General features: G+C 35.8%; 1 protein-coding gene and 1 pseudogene across 1 annotated transcript; both read right to left on the reverse strand.

The window, feature by feature from the left end:
* Positions 1–603: 603 nt before the first annotated feature.
* On the reverse strand, positions 604–18,845 carry LOC107921164 (BEACH domain-containing protein C2-like; annotated as a pseudogene).
* Positions 18,846–22,644: 3,799 nt separating this feature from the next.
* On the reverse strand, positions 22,645–24,969 carry LOC107922519 (uncharacterized). Its single transcript, XM_016852597.2, has 2 exons — positions 24,344–24,969; positions 22,645–23,295 (listed from the first exon to the last, which is right to left on the reverse strand). Exons 1-2 carry the CDS (start codon positions 24,700–24,702, stop codon positions 22,887–22,889), a joined length of 768 nt encoding a protein of 255 aa, XP_016708086.2. The 5' UTR covers positions 24,703–24,969; the 3' UTR covers positions 22,645–22,886.
* Between the last annotated feature and the right edge of the window lie 456 nt (positions 24,970–25,425).

Consider the following 25,425-nt stretch of genomic DNA (forward strand, 5'->3'; position numbering starts at 1 on the left):
GAACTCTCAAACCTCCAAGTATTTAATTTCATCCGATTGAACCTTGATTCGACGGAAATTAATTATAACTTTAATCAATTTTCATCCAATCTAAGGTTTAATTGAGTGACAATTAGATGCTTGAAGACTAAATTGATTATAATAAAATAATGAAAGCTTAGATGAATATTTGGTTTTGGTTTAGGGGCTCTTTTATATGTAAGCCACAAAAATTCATATACTTCTAACTAAAATTAATTCAATGAAAAGAATTAATCATCTAAACCCTTATCATTTCAACCCTCAAAACATTCATCCTTACTCAATTGAGTCCTCAATTGGATGGAAATTGATTATGCGATTAACCAATTTTGTCCAATAAAAAATTTAATTTTAAAGATTTAATTGATTGTAATAAACCAATAAAGCTTAGATGGTTATTTTTTCGTTTTAGTTATATTTAGGCCACATAAATTTAAATACTTGTAATTAACTTAAATTCAAGTATTAAAACGAAAAAAAAGGACCTCTTGAACTAAAATTAAATAATCATCCAAGCCCTTGTCATTCACAATAAATTGAGCCTTCAACATCTATTTCATGCATTTGAACCCTTCAATCTATTTTCATCCAATTGAGCCTTCAATCTGACAATTTTAGTCCAATCAAGGGTTCAATTGGGTGAAAAATAGATGCTTGAGGATTTAATTGATTTTGTATTAAAACAATGATGCTTAGATGGTTATTTAGTTCAAGATCAGGGTTCTTTCTATATTTAAGCCAAAAATTCAAATTAGGTAGATTGGAAGATCAGGCTAACTTACGGTTGGATTGGTGAAAATGATCAACTGCTTATCTGCGGTTGAGACTAGAAGATTTGTGTTATCCTTGTCCAAAGCAAGAGCTGCAATATCCTGCCCTTTTCCCAGTTTCAACACATGGAGCACCTGTAAATCAAAGATTTTAGCCAGGTGACACTATTTGCCAATATGGCTCGTTCTCCTTATGCGTAACATGCATTCAAAGGAGTTTAATCTATGGAACACCCCATTCCGAGATGGAGGAAGAGAGGTTTAGTCTCCCCAAGGTACCTTAGAACAAAATTAATGCAAACTGAATCCACAAGCATGGCTGCATTCACCATATACAGTGGGTAATAATAGCATCTTAGTTTAAATGTTGTCTTGTACCTTCAGAGCATGCAGATCCAAGAAGCAAACTGAAGGTGATGGAATATCCAATTCTTCGATCTCTTCTGACTCGAGATTTGAATCGTCAACCCCGGGATTCTTAAAGCTGAAGTTTTGGTTGTTATTGAACACTCCATTGGAAGATGAGTTCATTCCAATCAAAGCACTGTTGCCATCCACAGAAATTTCCATGCAACTGAGACCACCAAAGGAAGGAACGTTTGCTGTTGCCACTGGAATCCCATTGAGATTGAATGTTCTGAGAACATGTTGCGATTGGTTCCAGGTTAAAATGATTCCCGCAGAAGAAAGGCAGACAGTGTCAGCTACCACACCAGCAAACCGTCTCATCAAGCAACCCTTCCTTATAGAATGCAAGAGAACATCTGATGAATGACCACATGAAACAACAATACCTAGATCTGAATTGACACAGCAACAAATAACTTCGTTGCGGTGGCCCCGAAGAACATGTAAGGGACCTTCTATCCTATGCTTCCTGCTTTTTTCTGCAAAGGTGTTAGCTAAAGTACCAGTAGTTGAGGTTGGTGTGCCAGGGTCAGCAGTTGCTTCTGATGTGCTGCTTGAGCTGGATGTTAATGCCCTATGTATCCTCCAAAGTAATACAGTAGTGTCCCGGGAACCGGTCACGAGATAGTTGTTATCTGGTGATAGAGCAAGGCAAGTGACAGGAGCACAGTGTCCAAAAGCCGTTTCTAGTGTTTTTGCTCCATCAGATGAGAGTAACTTGATACTGTTATCCGCATGTCCACCTAGTTAAATTCCAGAAAAAATATATAAGGAGATACTAAATAACACAAGAAATGCGCATGACCATTATCAATAACACTGAACATGTAGTTCAAAATTAAGTCTCTTACTGCTACAAATGTTATATAAATAGTGATTGAACAGCAAATCAAAATTGAAAAGTAAAGGGACAATTCACAAGTTATTGATATATTTTTTAACCAATGTTTCACCCTAAATATTTAAACATTAAACAGTAGAAGCTGATTGTAAAAGATCAGAAGATTAGACACCAAAAACTGTTATCATCATCATAAAACATAGTTGTCATGCAGCATTTCACTGCTATGAAATTGAAAGATTATCTTATTATAGAATGTTTATGAGAACTTGGGATAGTTTTAGACATGCTACCATCCACCCTTTTTCTTTTACAAAGGGACCAAGATTTGTTAAGAGACAGCTATAAGCACATTTTTAATTACAATCATAGTTCATTCGGTTGACCAGAAAAAGTCTTTAAAAGAAAAGTTCAATTCATGCTTATAAAGTATTCTTCAGAGTTCAGTCAATGGTGCATGTAAGAAGCACCCTTTTACAACTTATTACTACAAGGACCAAGGGAAGGATTCTAATGAGATGTTGTAACGAAATCCCAGCAAGCATCTGAAAGAATATTACTTTTTCTTTTCTGATTTAGGGTTCATAAGCTGAAAGAAATTTATTAGAGAATTATGAATCAAGAGGCTACCTGTAACAATTTCTTTATCACATGTGATGGAAACAATAGATGAACTCCTGATCCCAGACGAAGCATATGCTAGTGCCTGGGGAAACTGCTCCTCATCAGAACCAGAGCCAGCTGGCATTTTTAACATTCTTATAAGTGCACCACCAGCTGAGTTTGCGATTGCCTTTCCATGTTCAAACATAAATGGTGTTCCCTGATCATCAGGAGTGTTTGGCTGCCACTTGTGCTGTGCAATACGAGCTGCAGGTGCATTAGTGCCAACAATTATGAGAGCATCTGAACATGCATGAATAGCAGATGCAGGCAAATTGCAGCGTTCAGGACCAGGGACAGCATATGGTTTGACTGCTCTTGGGTTCCGAAAGATTGTCTGGCATTAAATGTTAATCAGAAGTAGATCTAACATATTCATTTTCGAAAAAAAAGTTTGCCATTAGTGAAAGGACATTATTAGATCACTACTGAACTGCAGATGGAATTGCTAATTGCTACCTGCAAATGAAGAACCTCTGAAAGTGGCATCTTCTTCATGTGAGGAACAGTAAGGAGTTGGGAAGGAGTTTGTCCAAAATAAGCGATCTTGTTTTGTGTAGCACACTGTTGTACCTTTTATATGTAAACATGTGTAAGACAATAAAGAAGGTTTCCAATAGAGCAGACATTAGAAGAAAAGATAACAAATCAAACTTACTGGATCAGAGATCTTATTAATATCAACTGTCCCTTCATATGTAATGTATAAGAACATGTTATTGGACAATATCGCTTCTCTGCCTCGTTGCTTATACCTAAACATTCAAATTCACTCATTTAAAATCTTGTAAACTCAAGGTTTTCTTAAAACAAGAATCTCTGTGAACAATTATTATTACAAAAAGAATATTACAATTATTATTAGTGAAAGTAATACAAAAATGTACCCAAATATGAGGTCAATCCATTCATTCAAATGTGCAGAGACATGCTCACTCTCAAGAGCCATTCGATGTTTATGAATGAAATCAACTGGGGTTTGGGTCCATGGTGGGAGTTTAACAGAATCTGCATGTTGAAAAAAAGAGAAAAGAATCAGACTCAGTGCAAATGGCTTTTGTTTCTCTTCAGACAATGAAAAGAGGAAACTTAGGTACATACCAAGATTTCTTCCTACTTGTGTTGTTCCGAAGTTGATTGAATATTCATTGGTTAACATCTCAGGAAGGTAAAACAATTCAGGAACCTAACAGAAATAATATAAAATAAAAAGCAAATGAAGGAAATATTGATACTCTACTGAAGTACAAATGTGTCCAAAACTGATCGGCAAGATAAGACAAGCAACAATCACAGGGTACACACGTGCTTCATATTTTAACCAGACAAAACATAAAACACACACCAATTCCTTCACACTGAAGACAAAACATAAAACACATACCAATTCCTTCACATCACTCATGTCCTCAAGAACTCTATTCCAAGTAGCAGCAACATCTGAAAATATCCGGTCTGAATGATTAAAATTTCTACCTTGCAGCTGAATTGAAAGAGTAGTAAATGGCTCTATTCTAACAAGATAGTACAAAACCTGCAAGAAAGCACCACATATAACAAAGAAGTTAGATAAAGAACCTGCTCAAATTGATGGCAAAACTAACAAAATCAACTACTTTGCATAGAAATAGAAAATTGGATTGAATACGATGAAAGTCTTCCATCAAAAAATAGAAAAAAGAAATTAGAGGAAAGGAAGACTTCTTGCAATCACATTGTTTTCAAATGAATGTTTGCACATAATTCAGAGGATAGATGTAAATAATCCTTAAAACTAAATAAATGAAGCATGCAACCTAGTGAACTGGCTGATGCAGAATGCAACTGTAAATCTCATGGTATTAGATTTAGACCAATATGTTAAAGAGCATATACTACAGATTTCAGGTGCACAGCAGCAACATGTTGGCCCTATAAAGGGGATTAGTCTATCATGTGAAGCACCACCTGTAGGGATGAATGAGAGTATCATACAGAAGGTAGTATAATTTAATTTTTAAAGCCAACCACTGCACAGGTAACAATTGCACGCACATGTATGCAAATGTCCCAAGTACTATGAGGAAACAAACTAAGGAAATCAAACCCTTCATGAATAGCAGGGATATATCTGACATTGCCCCTATTTCAAGGAATTTCTTATAACCATCATAAAAGTACAACTAGAAATGTTAAATATGTTAGGAAACCTACAGTTCCGGCACTTGAATAGTGTGAGTCATAGTGGAACTTGGGGATAACCGGATCATTGAAGTTAGCATATCTCTCTTGGAATTTCTTCAGACGATCTGGATTCAGTGCCCCAACAGGCTGCAAACACACATGACTTTATAATGGAAAAGGATAGTGCAGATAGAAAGTAAGTGCCAGCAAGATTAAAGCAAACTACCTTTGAAAGATCTCTGTAAGCAGATGGATCAGCAAGATTCAAACTCTTTGAACTGTAGTCAGAAAGAATCCATGGGAATACTGGATACTGTAAGTAAGAAAGAAAAGGGCAATGTAAGTACGCACAAAGAACGTGTGATTATCCATCAAAATGCACTCAGAAACAGTCTCACTTGAGTTATGTCATTGTAACTACGCCCAGCCAATGTGTTTAGCTGCATTAAATATTCAAAATTGCTGATCTGCAGAAGGGTTACAATTCTGCCAGTAATTATGATGCTTATTTATTGCATGTGAATTATTTATATATGTACTGTAATTCATACCTCCCACCTGGCCCAGCGCTCCATTAACTGAGTTCTTTTCAGAAGTTGTTCTGGTCTCTACATCAGAAAACAATATAAGTTCAGGTTCAGGAAGGTAAATAAAAAATGAATCCTTGTAAACAGCAGCTAATACACACACCTTTAGCTAAGTTGTAATGAACCCAAATTTATAGAAGTAAAATACCAGTGAACTTTCCACTCATTTCCTTTAAATACAGATGATATTATCTATCTGCATTCGTGCTAGACCTCTTTCAATTAAAATAAAAGAATATAAAATAAAAATAAAAATCAACCAAAATACAACCTGAGTTGCAAGATAAATGTTGTTCAAATGAGGAGGTTGTGCTTGAACAATAGCTTGGTAGGCATTTCTTCGGGCCTCGGAACTCTGGATCCATTTTTTTTTTTTAAGAAAGAAAAGAAGAGGGGGAAAAGCCAAAGCCAATGCAAATAAGAGGAACATACAGGTAGTAAACAAACATCAAAAGCATACTTCTTGTAATCACAAACAAATAAACTTTGAAGGCGCATCCAATAGGAACATACCCCGAAATCAAAGAAGAAGTTAGAACGGTCAACCATGAACAGCTCCAAGGCACTTCGTCTTAAGAGATATCTATGGCAAAAACAAACCAGCAAATGAGGCACAAAGAAGATGCTAAAGCTAAAGCAATATTGGATGATGAAAAGTTAAAATTCTTTAATGCAGCTATGAAAAATATTATTATGTGATGGATAACTGTGTGGAATAAATATTTCTTTACGCTCCTTGTAATATTAATATAAACGATAAGCACAAAGAGAGAAGACCTTAAAGTCATTACTGGATTTTACAACTATAACAACAACAACAATAATAATAAAAGAAATCCTCATCTGCTAGTCATATCCAACTCTTGCAGTATAGTGTGCAGACATTCACATTGACATTTTCAGAATATTGAGAAATTTCTGGAAAACTTTTGGTTGTTAAGAGATATAGATGAGATGCTGAAATAAAAGTAATTTCATACAACAATAAAATGCCAGCAGGCATCTTTTTCTCATTCCTTGTTTTAGGCAAGCATCTTGTTTCAATATTTGATAGCATGAATGTAATATGAAATCAAGGATGGTTGATAATAACTAGACATATATTGTCTGATAATGATAAGCAAGATGAGTATAATACAACTACTGAGAATATCAGATAACAAAACTTGAAGCTCAAAGCTAGTAAATACAATAGTGATGCTCAAATTTTCTAAGGCTAGCTTGAACAAAAATGACAGTAAAACTATTATGTTTCACTATAACTTCACCTTCGGCTATACATTTGATGAAGAGAAGTAATCAGCCAACTATGGTCTTTTTGGTCATTTCTCATTTCAGAGTTGCGTTCCAAACCATCCATTGTTGTGTTGTTTTCCGTATTATCAACTATAAAATTTATTTTCTTTGTGGTTACCTGAAAAAAGGAGAATAGTTCATATTCTTGATAACCATTTCTTCTGGTTTGATAGAACAAGTACTGAAAGTATGAGAAACAAGTCGCACTAGATTTGCAACAGTAGTTTCCATTCTTGTTCTAGAACACAAATAAAAATAATTTCTCTTTTATCCTAAATCTATAGGAAAACTAGCATCCACAGACACCTATGACGGAGGATTATGGGAAAGCAGGTGAAATAAGGATTGTATAAAGATGCATGATAGCATCCTCAGTGGCCAGACATCTGGCTCTGCAAGTGTGACAAATGTTAATGGCTACTTAGTTTAAAAGTCCCCATAAGTTGAGCTGTAAAGTTGTACCTAAGCTATGAGTTATGAGATGAAAAATGAATTAGATTGGTGACTTATACGAGGGCTATCTCAATTAGGCAGAAACATTAGAGAGGAAGCGGGACTTCTATTCTTGTAGATCTCTTCATTACTTTTCTGTTCTAATACAATTTATCGATCTTATACAGTAAGTTGACAACTTAGCTGCATACTTCATCATATTTTAGACTTGGCTGTTGTGACTCAAGTAGATTCCTTCTGTTAACGGATCTAATCCTAAGCACCAGATAGCATGCAGTCCTCATTTAAAGCCATTTAAGAATGATGTTCCCTTTAAGTTCATGCACTTCTGTCAAAATCCACAATTCGCTAATATCAAAAAGAGGCACTGTTCCCTGAAAATTTCAGAAAATTGACTGGTTCTTCAGCCAACAGTCTTGGTCCTATTATGAGTTTATATGCCAAACATATTGCCTTAATTAAAGAGAATCCTATCAGAAGCTTTTGAGAATCCATGCATCAGAAATTTATCATAGTTTAAGCAATCATCTAGGTTTGAGAATTTGGTGGTATCAAAGAAATACTAAGCCCACTGTAAAGCAGTGTAAAACAACTATATCACTGAATATAATCTGCAAATATTTTAAACACAATATAAAAATCTTACTTGAAATGTTCCTCGTATAATCTTCAGCAGTCTAACCATGGATGAAGGAAGTTCAAACACAATTCTCTCACCAAGTTCACTAGAATTGTATCCAGGAGCAACTGCTGATAAACTTTGGACCAAGTCTTGCTCATTGGAAAATTGAGAATCGGTAGATTCTACCATTTTGTGCAAGGGTTGCCCAGATATTCCATAAAGCCTTGGCTGATCTTTTCCACCTTGGTCATTTTCATAGCCTCTGTTGTCTTCATTATCAAGTTCTGGCTGTTCATCAACTTCATTCAATAAATTTGTTGAGATTGCTTCTGCTGCCAGAATAGGAGCAGTAGATGAGCTTATGACATCTTGCTGATTGTTTTTCAGATCACTTTGATCTTCAAAATTAGTAGCACTGCCAAAATGAGCAGTCCCTGTGTAATTCCTTCTCAAATATGGTCTCATTCTTGAAGAACTCTCCATAAACCTTAGCTTACATAAAGTCTACACATATCATAAAAAGGAAAGAGAAATGTTAGAGCAGGGAAGAAGAAAAAAAAATCAGCTATCTGGAAACATAAACTTTTTCTTTTCAGAAGGAGAAAAGAGAAGTCTAAACTTACACGTGCCTGACTAGGTTGGTCCCCTGCTGGTCCAAAGAGACATTTCATCTCTATCAAGCAAAGAACAAGTTTACGCCATGCTCGAATCCCAGTGAATAACTGGTGTTGTGCAACTAGATCAACTTGTGTGCGCCTATCAATCTGGAGAGCAAAAGGTAGATTAATCCAGTTACTAACTTTTATTGCAGCCTAAAAAAGCAACAACAATCATGATAGCTAGCAGTAATCAAACCTCTGACCGCTGAATATTTCTTGCTAAAGCAAAACTTGCAACAAGGACTGCAATAAATTTATAGGATAAAGCATTAAAATCTTTCCCATAGACTGATTTTGTATCAACTGGTTGCAGACATTCCATCCAAGCAACTCCCATGGCTTCAGATTCATTCCATCTTTTCACACGTTCCATATCACTAGCATTCCTCCTCTGTGCAGAAGTAGCCATTGCAATAGCACAGAGACCTCTTCCAGAACCAATCTTTGAGTTGCGTTCAAGATCACGTGCAGCTGCCAAGGCAGCAGCTTTTGCAGCAGCCTTGTCTTTTGGAAAGGATGATGATTTGTTAGGCGCTGTGGGAGGTTTATGAAAGCTTGAAAAAGTATGCAGCTTAGTTGTTTTACGCTCAAGCATTGAGGATTCACGTTTAAACTGTGTGGTTGCTGGAGAAGCTGGAGTTTCTGCTCCGCTAGCCCCAGCAGCAATCATTGCCAATGCCATTGCAGCTGGTGGTGATGCAAACGCAGCAGCCCAATCTGGAGAGATCATTGCAAGAGCTGTCTGGAAAAAAAAGTGGGGTGGGGTAAAAATTGAAAATTCTCAAGCAAAGCACCAATGAGAAAAACATTGAAAGAAGGAAAACAATGTAGCGTGAGGATAACAACCAACTCTGAAAAAAAAATTCCCAGAAAATAAATTCCGGCTCCTTGCTGAGAGTCATGCAAAACAGAGAAGCATGCATGTGTGCACATAGTACTGTTGGCACTAGGAAAGACAAATTAACACTTATGAGCAAGATTATTTTACGAAAGGAGCTAAGAATAATATGTAGTAACCTCTAACGGTGGAGCATCAGCAGCCAACACAGGATTACCAACAGCTAGAGGATTCAAACCATCAGCAGTAGCAAGTTCATGGATTCCTGCCAAAAGTGGTCTCCATCTCCTCAAAACAGCAATAAAAGGTGGTACAATGGCTTCAAGATACTGTTTACGAAGCAGCTTTCTGTCCCTCCCAACAGCATGCCATATCTGCAGCATATGTCATGTATAGGTTAATTCAGAATATCAATCAAGAACCTAGATAATCATAGTGATGAGGAAGAAATAAAAGTAAACATTAAACATTCCTTTGCAATATCATAACAGAATGAATATGACAATAGATGAGAACAAAGAAAAGAAGAAGACAACATATTGCTGTGCCACAAAAAGTTGAAGAGTAAAGCACAAAAACTAATGAAGTAAATAATTTGTTGCTATTTCATACCAAGCAATTCACTTAGAACTAACCTCAGAATAGAGAACACAGGATGCTACCAAAACTCTCTGTCTCTTGGAATCAGAAACTGGCATGTTCAGAATAGGAGAAAGCACACTGCAAATAATTAAATTAATAAGTTCTAAAATCTCCTTGTATATGAGTAATGGAAGTGAGGTGGAAACAAGACCAATTAGACTACACGGTACAGGAGAGAGACAGAGCAGGCACTTTAGTGGATAGATATGTACACTTATGCATCATGTGGTTGTTGATTAGGAGAATCCTCCACTAACTTACCTCCACAACAATGCTGACTCTGGATTTCCTGCTGCGATTCCATCACTGTTGTCTAAGGACATGATGTTCTCTCCTTGGTGATACAATGCTTCTGGCACTCCATCTTCTATGCCCACATTCCTCGCGACCATCTTGTCTGCTCCATTATCATCTTCCCTCATTGAAAGAAGCACCATGCGAAGCATGCATAAAAATGGTTGGTCACTGTCCAGTAACTGGTAAGGTGCTGCCATTCCTCCCATCCCAGTACCTGATCCACCACCTATACCAAGGCCGCCACCAAGTCCAGAATCATCTAACAATAAAGCTTGGAGCATGCTTACAGACTTCTTCACTAGAGGAAGTTCAATCCAATTCCCGTTAGGATCCTTTTGTAAAGCAGCACTCCACAACTCCCAGCCGCTGCCACCAGCGCCAAACTCACTAGTTTTAGGAAAGCCAACCCCATACCATAAGCGGCTCCTGTATTTCCAACCCTCAGCTATATCCATAGCACAACTTCCATATGACACAAAAGCTGAGGAGACAGAGTCATATGGCTCAGCTGCAGCAGCAGCAGTAAGCCTTTCCATCGCCTTTGCAGAAATCTGCCCGTTTGCATCAGCCATTGAAGCAAGGACCTTGTTTGGAAAAAGAACATGAAAGCAGGAAATAAAAAATATTAGAACAAGGCATAGCATAAAGGAAGTCAAAGCAATGTCCATAAAAAGTTAATAATAACAATCAGGCCTAAGAACTGTCACATGTCCATGCTATAAGTCAGGAAATCCAGGAAGACATTATGGCTAATAAGGCTATCGTGGAAGATGAAGAAGTTTAACAGTAGAGAACTTCATAAAGACATAAATCTCTAAAATATGAAAATTCCATGTATGCATAGACAATTATCTTTAAGGGGGCAATGCACGTACATCAAGAGGAAGTCCACCAGAATTTCCAGATCTACGATCATCCGAACCTTCTGATGATTCTCTACCAATTGATTCTCTACCAGTTGATTCTCTACCAGTTGATGCAATGGAATTTGAGTAATTATATAGGGGAGATACGAGAGAAAGCGGAGATACAATACCCTCAGCTTTGTGTGATGCACAAGAAAGTTTACTTTGTAACCGTAAATGATCTTCAACAAGCATTAAAATGACAATTGCATTCTCTACCAAAAAAATAGAAAGTTGCGCAGCGTTCTCTGCTTGTGCCTTGGCTTCCATTGGGGACAAACCTTCTGCTGCAACCCCAGCAGCAGCTGCAGCAATCACTTGAGTCTGCCATGGAAGAAAAGCTTAATGAAGAATTATTGCAACTTTTTCCTCTAGTAGTGAGACTTAATACTAATCATTGAAAATATAAACAGCCGCAGAAATATGAGAAAGCAGCTAGTGGTGAGAACAGTAAAATAACAAAAATCAAGAAAATAGAAGCCATAATTATTGCATTAAACTGCAATTGTTAAAGACCATCTTACCTGAGCCTGCAGCTCTCTAGCAGCGAAGTCCAGCAACCCAATCAAAAGCCTTCTCTTGAATATTGGCAAATATTCTTCACGCCTTCAGAAAACAACCACAAAGGAAATCAAAATAAATTAATGCTTACTTGTTCATACAAAAAATATATTACAGATAAGCTTTCACCAATAATAGCAACTGCTGCCAAACGTAACACATTTAATAGGCTTCATGAAGAACACATATGAAAACAATCAGAGACAATGTTAAATAAATCACTGTAGCCTTGTGGCTATTTAATATCCTATGCAAAGCATATTAAATATATTGGATACACAAAGTGTTTAGTGCAGTGCATGATGTATCAGAATTTTAAGCAATAAGAAAAAGAAGCAAATTAAGTTTCTATACTTTGACACTTCATATCAAAGCAGCCAATGATTTTGTTACCTCAAGGAAGGACAGAATTCAATGACTAGGTGATTCTACAAGTTGGCAAGTGAGATCTTTATATCTGTGTAAATACAAAGTGTAGAATTCTCCTTTGACAAGTGCATGTTGTGATGTTCCGACAGAAGTGCTCATTTTACATAGCAGTCCAAGGGAAAGGAACTAAGGTTCAACAAATCACAAATGGCACCAGTGTACTGTTGGAGACAATTACAGCAATAAATTTATGGAACAGGACTCAATAGAGTTAATACCTAATTCTCTGATCCCCAGTGCTTGATCCACCCACAATAGAGAGCCATTCTGCACAATGAATTGTAGCTTCAATATCCTGTAAATTGGAACCAATAACCAGAAAATATAAATGGAACTGACATGCTTGAATTAAGGGGAACAAATATATATTGAAAGATACAGTAAATTGGAAAATATGGATAAAGAAAAACCTGCCATCCATCCTTCTGGCGCATTGAATGCTCCAAAATAATAATCAGGAAATTGTGTATGAGATCCTCTATGTCTCCAAAGCTTACTGAATTAGACTGTTTTCTTTCATCCATCTGCAAAATCAAGTAACAATGTGTAATGCTTAACACAAGGAGTATATGCATATTCATAGTTGCCCAAAAAGGTCAATACTAGTCCAAATCCTCTAAAATGTCAATCCTAAAGATCAAGTGATGTTATCCCACATCAACTAAGTATCAGGTTTCATGTGGTGTTATATTAACGTTAGGACCCTCCGCTTAAGCCAACTGGCTTTAGATTGGATGCTTTAACATAGTATTGGAGCAAAGTTCTGTTATGTTGTTCTTCCTACCTAACCCCAACCCCAAGTGAGGTTGAGAGCCCTGCTGACATTGTCCAGGGAGTTTTAAGTGGAGCTATTCATATCTATCAAGTACAGAGTTTCTGTGGTCTTATATTAAACTGGACCCCTCCTTCTATAGCCAATTGGTTTTAGCTTAGATACTTTTAACACTAAACAACACCATCTAACAGATTTATATGCAGTGGAACATCAAAGACGACAAGGGGAAGAAGCACAAACATAAAGAAAATTTGAAGATGGAAAGAGTTACCTCATAGTTATGGATAAGGACCTCTAGTATCCACTCAGGCCATTCCTCCATTTTTGTTAGACTACTTCTATTTTCTGGATGACTGCAAGCCAAAAACAGAAGATCCTGAACAGAAATAAATAACTCAGAAACTATAATACAAAATCAGAAAAAGTCGTAATATGGATAGTTAAGAGCATGAAAGCAAAACGCAATGGTATATAACTGCAGTTGAATTCAGGACAGGAAAAAGCTAGGCACAAAAATAAATTGGTGATGGTTGAAAACTGTGTTATGTTCTGATAAGCATATATTAGTTTAAAGCTTATTTTGTATTACTATTCGTAAACACTAGAACGAAATCTGCAACTGATAAATTCAGACAAGAATACCTGTAGTGCCCGGCTTTGGAAAGATCTAGATGCATATGGCAGCAAACGCAACAAAACCACCAAAAGTTGTAAGTGTTCAAAACGATGGCCAGAATCATAAAAGCTCAACCTATCCTCTGTCGAAGAAGCATTGATCTGAGAAAATAATAATAATGACTTCGGCATTCAGTGCTATATGCAAGTACAAGATGCCATAAGAAGCTAGCATAGTTCCAAAGCATAGATGATATTTTTACTTCAGCAGGCTGAAAAAATACCACATCCTGGTTATACTTTAAAAAAGAAAAGAAAAGAATTAAAAGAAAGTTTTAGAAAGTTGATGCAATGGTAGACCAATAAGTTTTCCAATGCACAACTGAAAGAAAATATAAGCAGAATATCATTGATCATCAAGGTCAAGATAATATTAAAGCAAAAGATTGTTATCATACTGAAGCCCCCAATAAAGCAGTGTAAGCGTTGCTTGTCATAAGCCTGTTAGGAGCAGCCTGAAAAGCCTTCTGCAAAGCATAAAACAGAAGAGAAACTTTATCATCAAACATACTGCCACCTGAATCACTCAATGCAACACCAAAAAGGCTGCTTGTCATTTCTGAGGACTCGCGTAAACCAATTTTCAGATGCCCATTTGCTACTAAAGCGGCTAACAGTCCAATGACCCCAACAACAATTCCATCATTTTTGTCAACATTGTAAACATTATTCCTTGCATTGTCGGCACTAATTGAAATACTTATTCCACCCAAATTCGTCATAAAAGCAATTTCAGAAACAGATGACATCCTTTCCATTTTCACACTAGGAGAAGCTGCCACATGGCTACTACCACCATCAAGGAATAGAGATTCAAAATCTTTCTGTGAAATTTGATCCCTCTCCTTCGTAGACCCTTCATCCTGGCTTCCTTCTGGTTCAGATCTTTGAACAGACAAGCTTTCATCCTCCTTATTGCTAGTTTCAGGAATGTTGTGATCGCCAGCTTTAACTTCTCGTTGCAGGAGGACAAGTAGTGTTTCTATCCCACCAGAACCCATGAAAGAACTTGCAAATGTTTGAGCTCTGGTGGCATTTGGTTGTACCACTAGCCTGTAGATTAAATGTAGCACCCTGGCAACCTGAAAGGAATACAACTGAGTCATTTCTAGCAAAACAATGAGAGAGATGTCCTCCAATATCAGCCAGAAATAAGAAGCATGCATATAACCGTATGGTCTAGTTGCATCTGATCATATGCTGATCCAGCAAAAGAAAGTCAAATAGGATAAATGTTCTGGAGACCCAAAATAAACTTCAGAGAAGAAGCAAAAACAATTTTAAGCACATCATCATCAGAACGCTTACTTCTTAAGAAATTAAGTTTCTTTCCAAAGTTTATTTAATTAAAAAGATAACAAAACATCACAAAGATAGTCATCCTTCAATATGACAAACATCGTTAAACCAACATCTGTTCAACTTTTATCTAGAAAAAGTGAACTGCTCATCTTTAAAGGAAATAGTGAAAAGGAAATAAGAACCAACATGAACTCACCTGATTAGGTTGTGGGCAATCAACCATGAATCCTAGTAAACAACGCACATCATCTGCAGCCAATGAAGGTGGTGCTGCTCCTATTAAAAGTTCAATGACAACTAAGAGTTCATCAACCAAAGCATTCACTTCACCTACTCTCTGTGTAGCATCAAGTAAGGAGAAAGTATCCAAGGAGTCCTTTTCAGAAATTGTCCAGTAGCACCTTCTGCAGCCATCAAGGAGCATCTGCATAGCATTGGCATCTCGCATCACTGTTGACTGTGTGAAGACCATATCTGCAAGCGATGATAGGAGTTTCTTTTGGAGCCCATAGCTGCACAAACTCCAAATTTTAAGATCCAAAAGCAGTGTACTGAAAAGCTGCACTTTAAGCACGTAATTATGCTTCTGAGATTGACATAGAGAAACCACAGCTGCAACAAGCTCCTCATCTCCCGCACCATCATGCTTTCCATCCCCAAGAGAAGACAAAGTTTGTAAAAGATAGTCTAAGATTCTTGAAAGAATCTCAAGTCCCCTTGTGCGACGTATCTCTTCATTGTTCCCTGGGTGGTGGAGGGCAATAGAAATAATTCTAAATATTGGAGCAGCTAGAGCTGCTGTAGCCAAAGACAATGGAAGACTACCCTGTTCTGGTTCCAAGCTATCTTGACACATTTTGCTGACAGCCAGAGGAAGTAAGGACATGGGACCTCCATAGGCTAAAGCCCAAAGAGCCTCCACAGGTCTCATTCGTGTTGCAACATGGACTTGTCCAAGAACCTCAGCAGGTCTGCGCAGAATTCCTGAATCACCATAGATAGGTAATTTAAGCAAGAACTGAAAATTACTTAGATACAATAGAAAAGAAAGAGGGCCAAGAAATTTCAAGTTTAAACATAACAAAAAAGTCAAATATGAAGGGGAAAAAAAATACTATGGTTGATTTCACTAATATAAACAAAAAAAAATGAACTCTTTTCTCCACTCATCTAGGAAATAGAGAGTGCAATGCTGCAATGTCTGGAAGTTAATGTAAAGATGTTAACCATCCAAATTTGATATAAGCACAAAAGAAGCCTAATATTTAAGAGATGTTGGATAACACCACTTAATACTCCCCCTCACATGTAACACGCAATGCCTACATGTGGACAACCTTGCATGGGATTTGGTAGGAAGAACAACATAACAAAAACAAGACTTTGATAAAATATTAAGCATCCAACCTGAAACCAATTGGTAATAGGTGGAGGGGATCAACTTAATATAAGACCATAGGAGACCTAATATTTAACAGATGTAGGATAACACTTTACAAACCAGAAAAAGACAATGTCACATAAATGAAACGGGTAAACCCATCACAGCAGAAGAATTTACATTCACAGTCAAGTAAACTGACATGCCATCACCAACACTTCCTCCAACATCCATGCATGCACTGAGAGTGGGAAAAACGTAGGAAAAGAAACATACTAATAAAAACAGAAGCATTCTGCATGCTCGTACTACTTTAAAACAGCACAAATAAAGGGAAAAGAAAATGAGATTAATATAACAACTCTCTCCCTCTTATTTTAGCAATCTTATAAACCGTTCTGATTCAGGAACATGGAAAGAGAAAAAATATCATAAAATAAGAAACAAGTACCGAAGAAAAGAACTTAACGCTCATGGACATTCATGCACTAAAAAAGAACTGAAATTAAAGATGAATCTATTCACCTGCTGAGCCAGAAGGAGAAGCATCTCGACAGAACCGCCCAGTAAGAAGACAGGGGTGGTAGAGTAGGTGAAGACAATCTCCAATTTCAGCATCTAATAAACAACTTTCCCATGCCATTCTTTGAACATGATCATTTGTGGCTAGCCAAGGAAGTCCTGCACCATTACCAAAAGAAGGCAGCATATCCCCTCCCCTAGAAGCTATTCGTGCCATTCTTTCAGGCCCAATTGGTTCCTTAAAGATATACACTGGGCCTATTTCAGCAAATAAAGGGCATTGACGGCGACGGCGCTGTAAGCCACCCATTGCCGGAGGAGGGCTTGTCCCAACGCAACTGAAAGCTAGTGGCTTGGAAATGCGAGGAAATTCAAAAGGATGGCTTTCATACAAAGATCCATCAATATATAATCTCAATTCACTGTCTGCTTTCCCAATAATTCCCTGCCTGCATACATATTCCAATCCAATAAAATACCAACATTGAGGTTTGAATGCATGAGTAAAATGTAAAGATGTTTTCTTTCCTTTTGCGCTACCACTTTCAACCACTAAAAATTGTGCATGAAAATATGCCTCTATTCCCTTATTATCAGCAGATAAGAAGCTAAATAAACAAGGCATGTGTGCTGTGCCTTGACCAGCAAGGGCACTTGCAGCGGCAGCAGCAGACATAGCCGATGATTTCCTGACTTGGCTGCAGCTGCAGCAGCAATTGCAGCTGCAGCAGTTGCTGTGTTTAATGTATCTGCAAAGGATTCAATGTAGATCCACGTTGCAAAGGAAAATCCATTGGTAAATGGCCAACGACTTTCCCCAGGACCAAGTAAACCAGAGCTTTCACCATCAAATTCAAAGGTGCGTGCTGGCCCCCTCGACTCTCTCCCACTCACTGCCTTCTCTAATGCAATCAGTAAGTGAGGTGCCCAAATGGTAGTCAGTGTTCTTGTAATGACCTGAAACCATCTACGCAAATCAATAACACTAAGTGAATGCCCCGCCAAATGTTGGATGCAATAACATAAGGGAGTCCCATCCCATTTTATATGCTCTAGTGAACCAACACCCTGAGCAAAAATATTCTCAGCTGACCTCAAAAGCACTTGTAATAAACCAGCCATAGAGCACATTGCCCTGTTTCTTGTGCAAGCCCGCAATATAACAAGCAAGCCTCTAACCATCCGTGTCCTGGAAGACATGGCAATGTCACTATCTCCTTCCCAAGGAAGCCAAGGGATTAGCTCACCTGCCACTATTGCAGCCCGAGAGTTTAGCATCACACTAGGAGGATTGTTATCCTCGTCCTCTTCAAAACTTTCAACTCCACCCATTGTGGCAATAAGTGAATCAACAACCAAGAAAGGAATGCTCTCCATGTCTTCCTCACTTCCAAAAGTCTCAACCCCAGCTACAATATTCTTCAGCTTGTTCAAGCTTTCAGGGTTTCCCATAATGGCAGAATCCACCAAATGCAATAGCTCAGGAGACACGTTTGGCATAGCAGCTTTTGGCTTTGCCTTTCTTGGTGAAGCATGGGGTGAATATCCAGAATCTGCATAAAAGACAGAATCAAGACAAGTTGCCGAGCTTGACTGCCTAATATCATAATCTGTATGTCTTGCTGGTCCAGGGCTTGAATTAGAACGGTCATGCCATGTTCCAATCATTGGGAAAGAATTATGCTCCTCAAACCCACCTGATGAGCCTCTGTCACAGTCTAAATCTTTGGATGGATTCGTATCCAGCTGACCACCATGAGACTCCCCAGCAGTCTTAGCCTGATTTTCTAGAGATACATGCTCAGATTTGTCCTTATTCCCAATCATAGATGCAGAACAAAACCCCTGTGACACTGCATTATCATTTCTTAATACAGCTTCCTCGCCAGTTGTAAAATTAACGTTCCCCTGATGAGATCCTCCTACCCTATCTGAGAGTGCATTAGTTTCTCCAAAGTTCTTTTCTTCCTCTTCTTCCATTTTTTTTCTACTTTAAAGGCCTAGCAGATACTCATTTATATTATTTACAACTAATTTTCCTGCGAAATAAATAAATCAGAATGAGAAGTGTCATTCCTATTAATTCTTAACACTCTTAAAGATGCAAAACTATCAACCACGTGAAACTAGTCTTGTAGTACAAAAAGAAGAAGAAGAATTGTGAAGCTCCTCTAAATTTGCTAATATTCTCTGTGAACTAAACCAAACAGAACCCTGTAACATAATTTTTTTGCACACTGACTAAAAATTAAGCGCAACTTCCCCTCTGGCAACTGACTCAAATTCGGACAGAAGAAAAAGCAAGCAATTCAAATTTGAATCAAATAGTTAGATATAACAAGCCGCAGATCCATCTCATGAAGCACGTAAGCATTCAAAATTATAAGTTTCTCTGACTTGTATGGTTAAAAAAATGATCTCATCCTTACATTGACGAATCGATCAATTACCATTGAGACTAATAATCGGGAATATGAGAAAACAAGAAATGATCGATCCAACCTAATTGAAAACATAAATAATTGAGATACATGCAGAGATCATAGTTTACCGGTCATTGATTTGAATAATTCTAACATACCTATAATGGAGAAAGTAACTGATGAAGTTACCTCAAATGGATCAGTTCGGTTCAAATTCTTAAGTTTCCCGTTGAATGTATCGATTTCAAAGTAAGAACGATAAATAAAATCGAAATGAGAAAGAGAGAATCAAAGAAGACGAGAGAGCAAAAGAGAAATGAAAAGAGCGCGAAAATGGCGCGAAAGAGAAGGTGCATTTGGCAAGTAATTAGCGCATTAGGCCTTCCTTTTGATTGCTCAGTCAAAAAAACTAAGGATCATAATTGGCTTAGGCCTTCCCTTTTTTTTCTTATTTTATTTTTTCGATTAAGCACGTTTTGAGGTTAAAAAAATTTGTATTTTACCCCCACATATAACAATAAATTATTAAAAAATAGATTTTCTGATTAAAATTATGATTTATAAGCTAAACATAGAATTTTTTTAAATTTTTTTCTTGTATAAATCAGCTTTCAAATTTTAAATAACCGAAACTAATATAATAATATATCAGATAGGTGAAAGTACCATTAATATCTTTGTATGTTAGAAGTGAATGAAAATTTTAATGAAAATAATCAATTTATTTTTTAATCTTACGTGTAGGATTAATTTATTTTTTTATTAAATGAATAAAATACAATTTAACTTTTAACATAGGGACTTCTATAATATTTTTACCGAATTAGATACTATTAAAAGAAAATTAATTTCTAAAAATAAAGGCCCAAATGGAATATATGATAGGGAGATGGCCGAAAACATTACTTAGGTCTAATATTTTAGGTCTTACTTATATAAGAAACAAATCTTTTAAAATATTTAAATAGAAGCCAAACCTTGTCCGAATTCGTCGAGTAACAGCTTATGTGGGTATATATTGGACAAAATTATATTATTTAAATCTTTAAAAAATTAAAATTATGATAAAAAAAGGTTTATTATAAAAATATTTTATATGTTATAAAAGTATAATAACATATTTATTAATACAAAATTATAACAAAGTATGGACATAACTTATTTATGTGTCCATGTTATATATTGTAAAAGTGTATACTCAATCATAGAAAAATGTTATAATTTTTTTATATAACTTATTTATAAAAAATAACTTTTTGAAATTATGACAACAATTTATATTATTTACAAGAAATGTTATGAAAGTTTTGGATTTATAAAATATTTTTTATAAAGTTTATATATTATAAAATTCATGTTATTTTTATTTAATTTACATATTATAAAAAGGGATATAACCTAAGTCTTTCTTCAAATTAAATTTATATAACTTTTAATAATTAAAGCTACAGATTATTTAGACTATGGACCCAAATATTATAAGGTCGATGCTAATTTTGCAAATAAAAAAAGTTTTATTACACCATGTCGTGGATATGATACTATTTGAGAGAATGGTGCTAGACCCAAGCACCATAGATAGTTCACAAACTCTTTAGTTTGAGTCATGCAATACTTCGAAATGTGATTGAGAATATATTTTTTGTTCTAAAAAAAAATTTCCCGTAGTAACATCACTTTAGTATAGTATAAAAAAAGGTTAGACCTACTAGCATGTTGCATATTTCATAACTTCAACCATAAGGGAAATTGACATGGTTCATACTTCGTAGACTACATGAAACAAGGAAATCTTGATAATATTAATTATGCAAATTCAAATTCGGATCATAACGACCACCAACAAATGATGATAAAAAGCATATATTAGATATTAAAGAGTAAATAATTCAACAAATATGCAGTAGAACAATTAGATAAAATTGAATATGATTTTTATTTTTCTTGCTATTTTTATCAGTAATCATGTTATCAACTACTTTTTAAACTAACATAATATATATATATATGATGATTTGATTTGATTTTTGTTACTTGCTTAGAAATTATTTTTATCACATTAATAATTTTTATAATAATTAATATTTTTTTAAAATATAAATTATATAGTTATATATTACAAATTATACTACTGAATATGACATAAAAAATTAAGATATAATTCAACTTTATCAAGTTTAAAAAATTACAATTTTTTATAATTATGGAAATTATTTTTCATTGTACCACTAATGGAATTGAAAGCAAAGGTAATAGACAGAACATTAATTGGCCCACTTAAACTAATAAAGGAACTTTGAAAAAAAAATAGATTTAATGTTAATGATTTTTGAGGTTTTAATGTTTTATTGATAATAAATTTAGGTCATTTAATTAATTTTTATCCGTGCGAGGCATGAATTTATTTATTTATATTACATGCATAAATTTTACGGAATATATTTAAATTTAAATAATATTAAAAAATTATTTTATATTTAAAATATATTTTTATAAAAATTTTAAAACAATGTTATTATATTTGATTGTTGCATGCAATTAAATTATTTTGTGATTTTTGTTTTAAATTTTAATTATAATTTAATTTATGATGCTTAAGTTGTTTATCTTTTCAAACTTTATTATTATCAGGATAAATTACATAAAGTCACCCATGTATAAAAAAAATTATTTTAGGTACCTAAAATTAAAAAAATTATAATTTAAACACTCGTTATATACTTCAGTTATTTTAATCACTCCTATTAAAATTGGTATAGTTATAAATTTAGCCCTCAATTTTTATATATTATATCAATTTAGTCATAATTTAAAAAATTAACCCTATTGTAGAAACAGGTTCTTTATTGGTCGTTTCCATTTTCATTGCTGCACGCTGAATTCTCTCGGAAAAGTGACTCCAAATTCTTAAAAGGGTCCCATACGTCGATGGCGAATGGATCGAAGATGTTGCTTCGTCCATTGCCGAAGAAACTTGGGATCAAAGACTTTTTTTTTCCTTTTCAAATTCTTGGAATTGCTTTTAGGTGTGTTGGGGTCAATTTGAGAATTAGGCAATTAGTGTCAATTATTTCTTGAATCAAGGAGGAGATGCATAGGTTCGGTATTTGAAGGATACATAGGTGGTTTGGGGAGGTAGGGGGATGGGGACGGTGGTGGGGGAGCTACAATTGGGGCGAGAGGGAGAGGGACGAGGTGAGAGTATTTTTATTTTGTTTAATATTAATATAATTGTATTTATTTAATATTAACAGAAATATTAATATAAAATTTAAATTTAATATATACATTTTTTAAAATGCTTATTTATTATTATAATTGCCTTCCAACCAAAAAACCCAAGTTCGAATCCCAGCAAATGCAAGCATTTTTTTTTTAAAATCACTTATAAAAACACTTCCAGGAGCTTAGTTGAACAAAGCTAATAATTCCATTTTGCAGCGAACTTCAATATACTTGTATTTTTACAAAACCATACAACTTGTTTGATATCATAATATGAGAACACAACCCAAGCAAATACTAAGTGCTAGCTTTGTGATCTAAACCAAGTTTTTTACTCATTAATAACACCCATTTCATGCTATATATAGCTCAACAAACCATGAAACACATTATTTACCAAAAATTATAAAGAACTTAAGGTGGTTTTATTATGTTTTTTCTGGAGGTGAAGCTGATGAAATCTCGAAGTAAGTTGGCCTTGGGGTTGAGGGGCAACCTACAGATCGGATTAAATCTTCCACAGCTAGCACTTGAAACTTAGGGGGTGAATTCAGTGCGATGTTGTCGACTCGGTGCTCATATATTTTACCCTTCTTGTCGAGTTTGTATTCAGAAGTGCCATCGAATCGACCACGACTCTCCCATGGGACTCGTGGAATGCCATGGATGGTCCAGCGAACCATTACGACATTCTCCATTGGCTGCCATACACTGACAATGTCGAGCCAGAGAGCTTTGAAAAAAATCCTCCCATGGAATCGCAGCGCCCGGAAGATTGACTTATAATTGTCGATTCCGATGAAAGTATTGAGAGGATCTTTGAATACAATGTCATCCCTAAATAGAGGAGAAGTAACTTTGTCAGAATATGGAGTATAAAGATGGACAGTATATGAGAAAATTAATCCTCCTGCATTTATAGAGGTGTCACATAGAAAAGCCCATAATCTATTTACACGAGGAAGGCAGCAGCATGCATCAGCCTAGTGGCATATGCTATTTATGCACGTACGGCATAACTTTATCCAGTATTGTTAAGACAAGAACCTAGGCATTGCGCCTTAGCATCAAACAAAAGCACCTCAAACCCCTTCAGGCCAGGCGCATTCAGTAGGCAAAAGCTCGGCACCCTAGGCATGCACTTTTGTAAGGCAACACACACACACAAAAAGAAAAACCATTTTTGAAAAGGGATCCTTCTCAATATTTGAGTATACGACGACAGGCACAGGACCAAAAGAAATCATGCACCCGGCCAACAAAATTAAAAGAAAATTTAGGTTGTTCACTAAACAAATTCGACCAACTTTCAGAGTTTATTATCATAAGTATAAATCTTAAGCTTATCATACACACAAGCACGTACTCATCAAGACTAACAGATAAACAAAAATGCACACACATGCATGTTGCACCTTATTGCACTCGAGCAAAAGCGCTTTGCTTTAGCGCTTCGTGCCTTAGTCAATACAAGGGTTCGAACGCATAGAGTGCACACCTTGCCCTTAACAAAACCACCTTTGCCATCCATCAATTTGTAAAACCAATCAAACAAGGATACTATTAACAGAGTTCTCTATGTTCTAAGCTAAGAGCCAATACTTTCTTCCTTATACACACACACACAGACAATCAACATTCAAACAAAAGACCAACATTCAAAAACATCTAATTACATCAAAAACATAAGCTTGGAATGAATTAGTACGCGTTATTCAAACAAATGTCATCACCTTTCTCTCTTCTTCTTTTTTTAATTTAACGATGAGAATCCAAAATCAGCAGATGAACAAGGAAAACTTTGAAAAATCGAATTTATTTTACAGAATTCTCAATTATTTACTCCATTTCAAAGAAATCAAATGCGGGAAAATTGAATCCGAACCTGTAAATATCAAAACTGAGCTCCCTGTAAAAGATGTCCGGGAACTCCTCTCTCAAGGTCCGAATAGCGTAACCCATATTCACGTAATAATCCTGCTTCTCCTCTTCCTCTTTGCTGGGCTTCGATCCTCGCTTCACCGGAGCCGAAAATTGTACGTACAACCTCAAGTTTTGGCTCAAACACGAAACCGTACTGCCGGCATCTTTAACACCGACCCTAGCGTTGGTCCTTGACCAAACTTTCTCGTCGTCGTTCTTCGAAATCGCGCAGCTCTTGAGAAATTTAGGGCGGGGGGTAGGGTTAGAGAAAAATTTTGCAGAGGCGGTGGAAATTTCAGGTGAAGGCATGAGAAAAGCCATCTCGAAGTATGGTTCTAGAGAAAATTTGGAGTAGAGAAGGTGGGATTAAAAGAAAGGAAGTGAATTAAATGCCATTTTCTTTGGACGGAATAAAAAGTGGGAAATTTCCAGGATAGGGTTGTTTGGATAGCCAGAGAATCTAAGAGGGAATAAGGGATCGCAGTTTTTATTTTAATTATTTATTTTTTTTGGGTTTCCCGATTTCAACCAACCGAAACCACCTAATGACTAATTATTCACATTTTGTAGATTCATTAAAGTGTAGATAATAATCACGAGTTTTAAAAGAATCGTGATTTTAGATAAGTGAGTTTTTATATTTTATATTTCTTGTTTAATTTTGCACTAGCCTCTGTACTTTCTAACTAATGGACTGTGGTTGTGGTACGATGTAATCTTTTATCTCACAACTATAGTAATTAATCTCACTGCCATTATTGTTTTTAACTTTCCAGTAAATGCATCGCCCATCCAAACTCACATATTAGGTTACTGAACTATTACTAAGTTTCTCTTTGTAAACTACATGCAAAGGCTACTAAACTATTATTAAGTTTACGCTTTGGTCACTCAACTTCAAAAAATTACAAAAATGATTATTAAACTATACAAAAATTTTCATTTAAAGTCACTAAACTGTTTGAAATTTTTTAGTTAAGTCATTGGATGCTAAGGTTTTTTTTAATCTATCTAATGAGCTCCAAGCGACAATTCAACGATTGG

The sequence above is a fragment of the Gossypium hirsutum genome, chromosome D08 (assembly GCF_007990345.1).
Source record: "Gossypium hirsutum isolate 1008001.06 chromosome D08, Gossypium_hirsutum_v2.1, whole genome shotgun sequence".
NCBI lineage: Eukaryota > Viridiplantae > Streptophyta > Magnoliopsida > Malvales > Malvaceae > Gossypium > Gossypium hirsutum.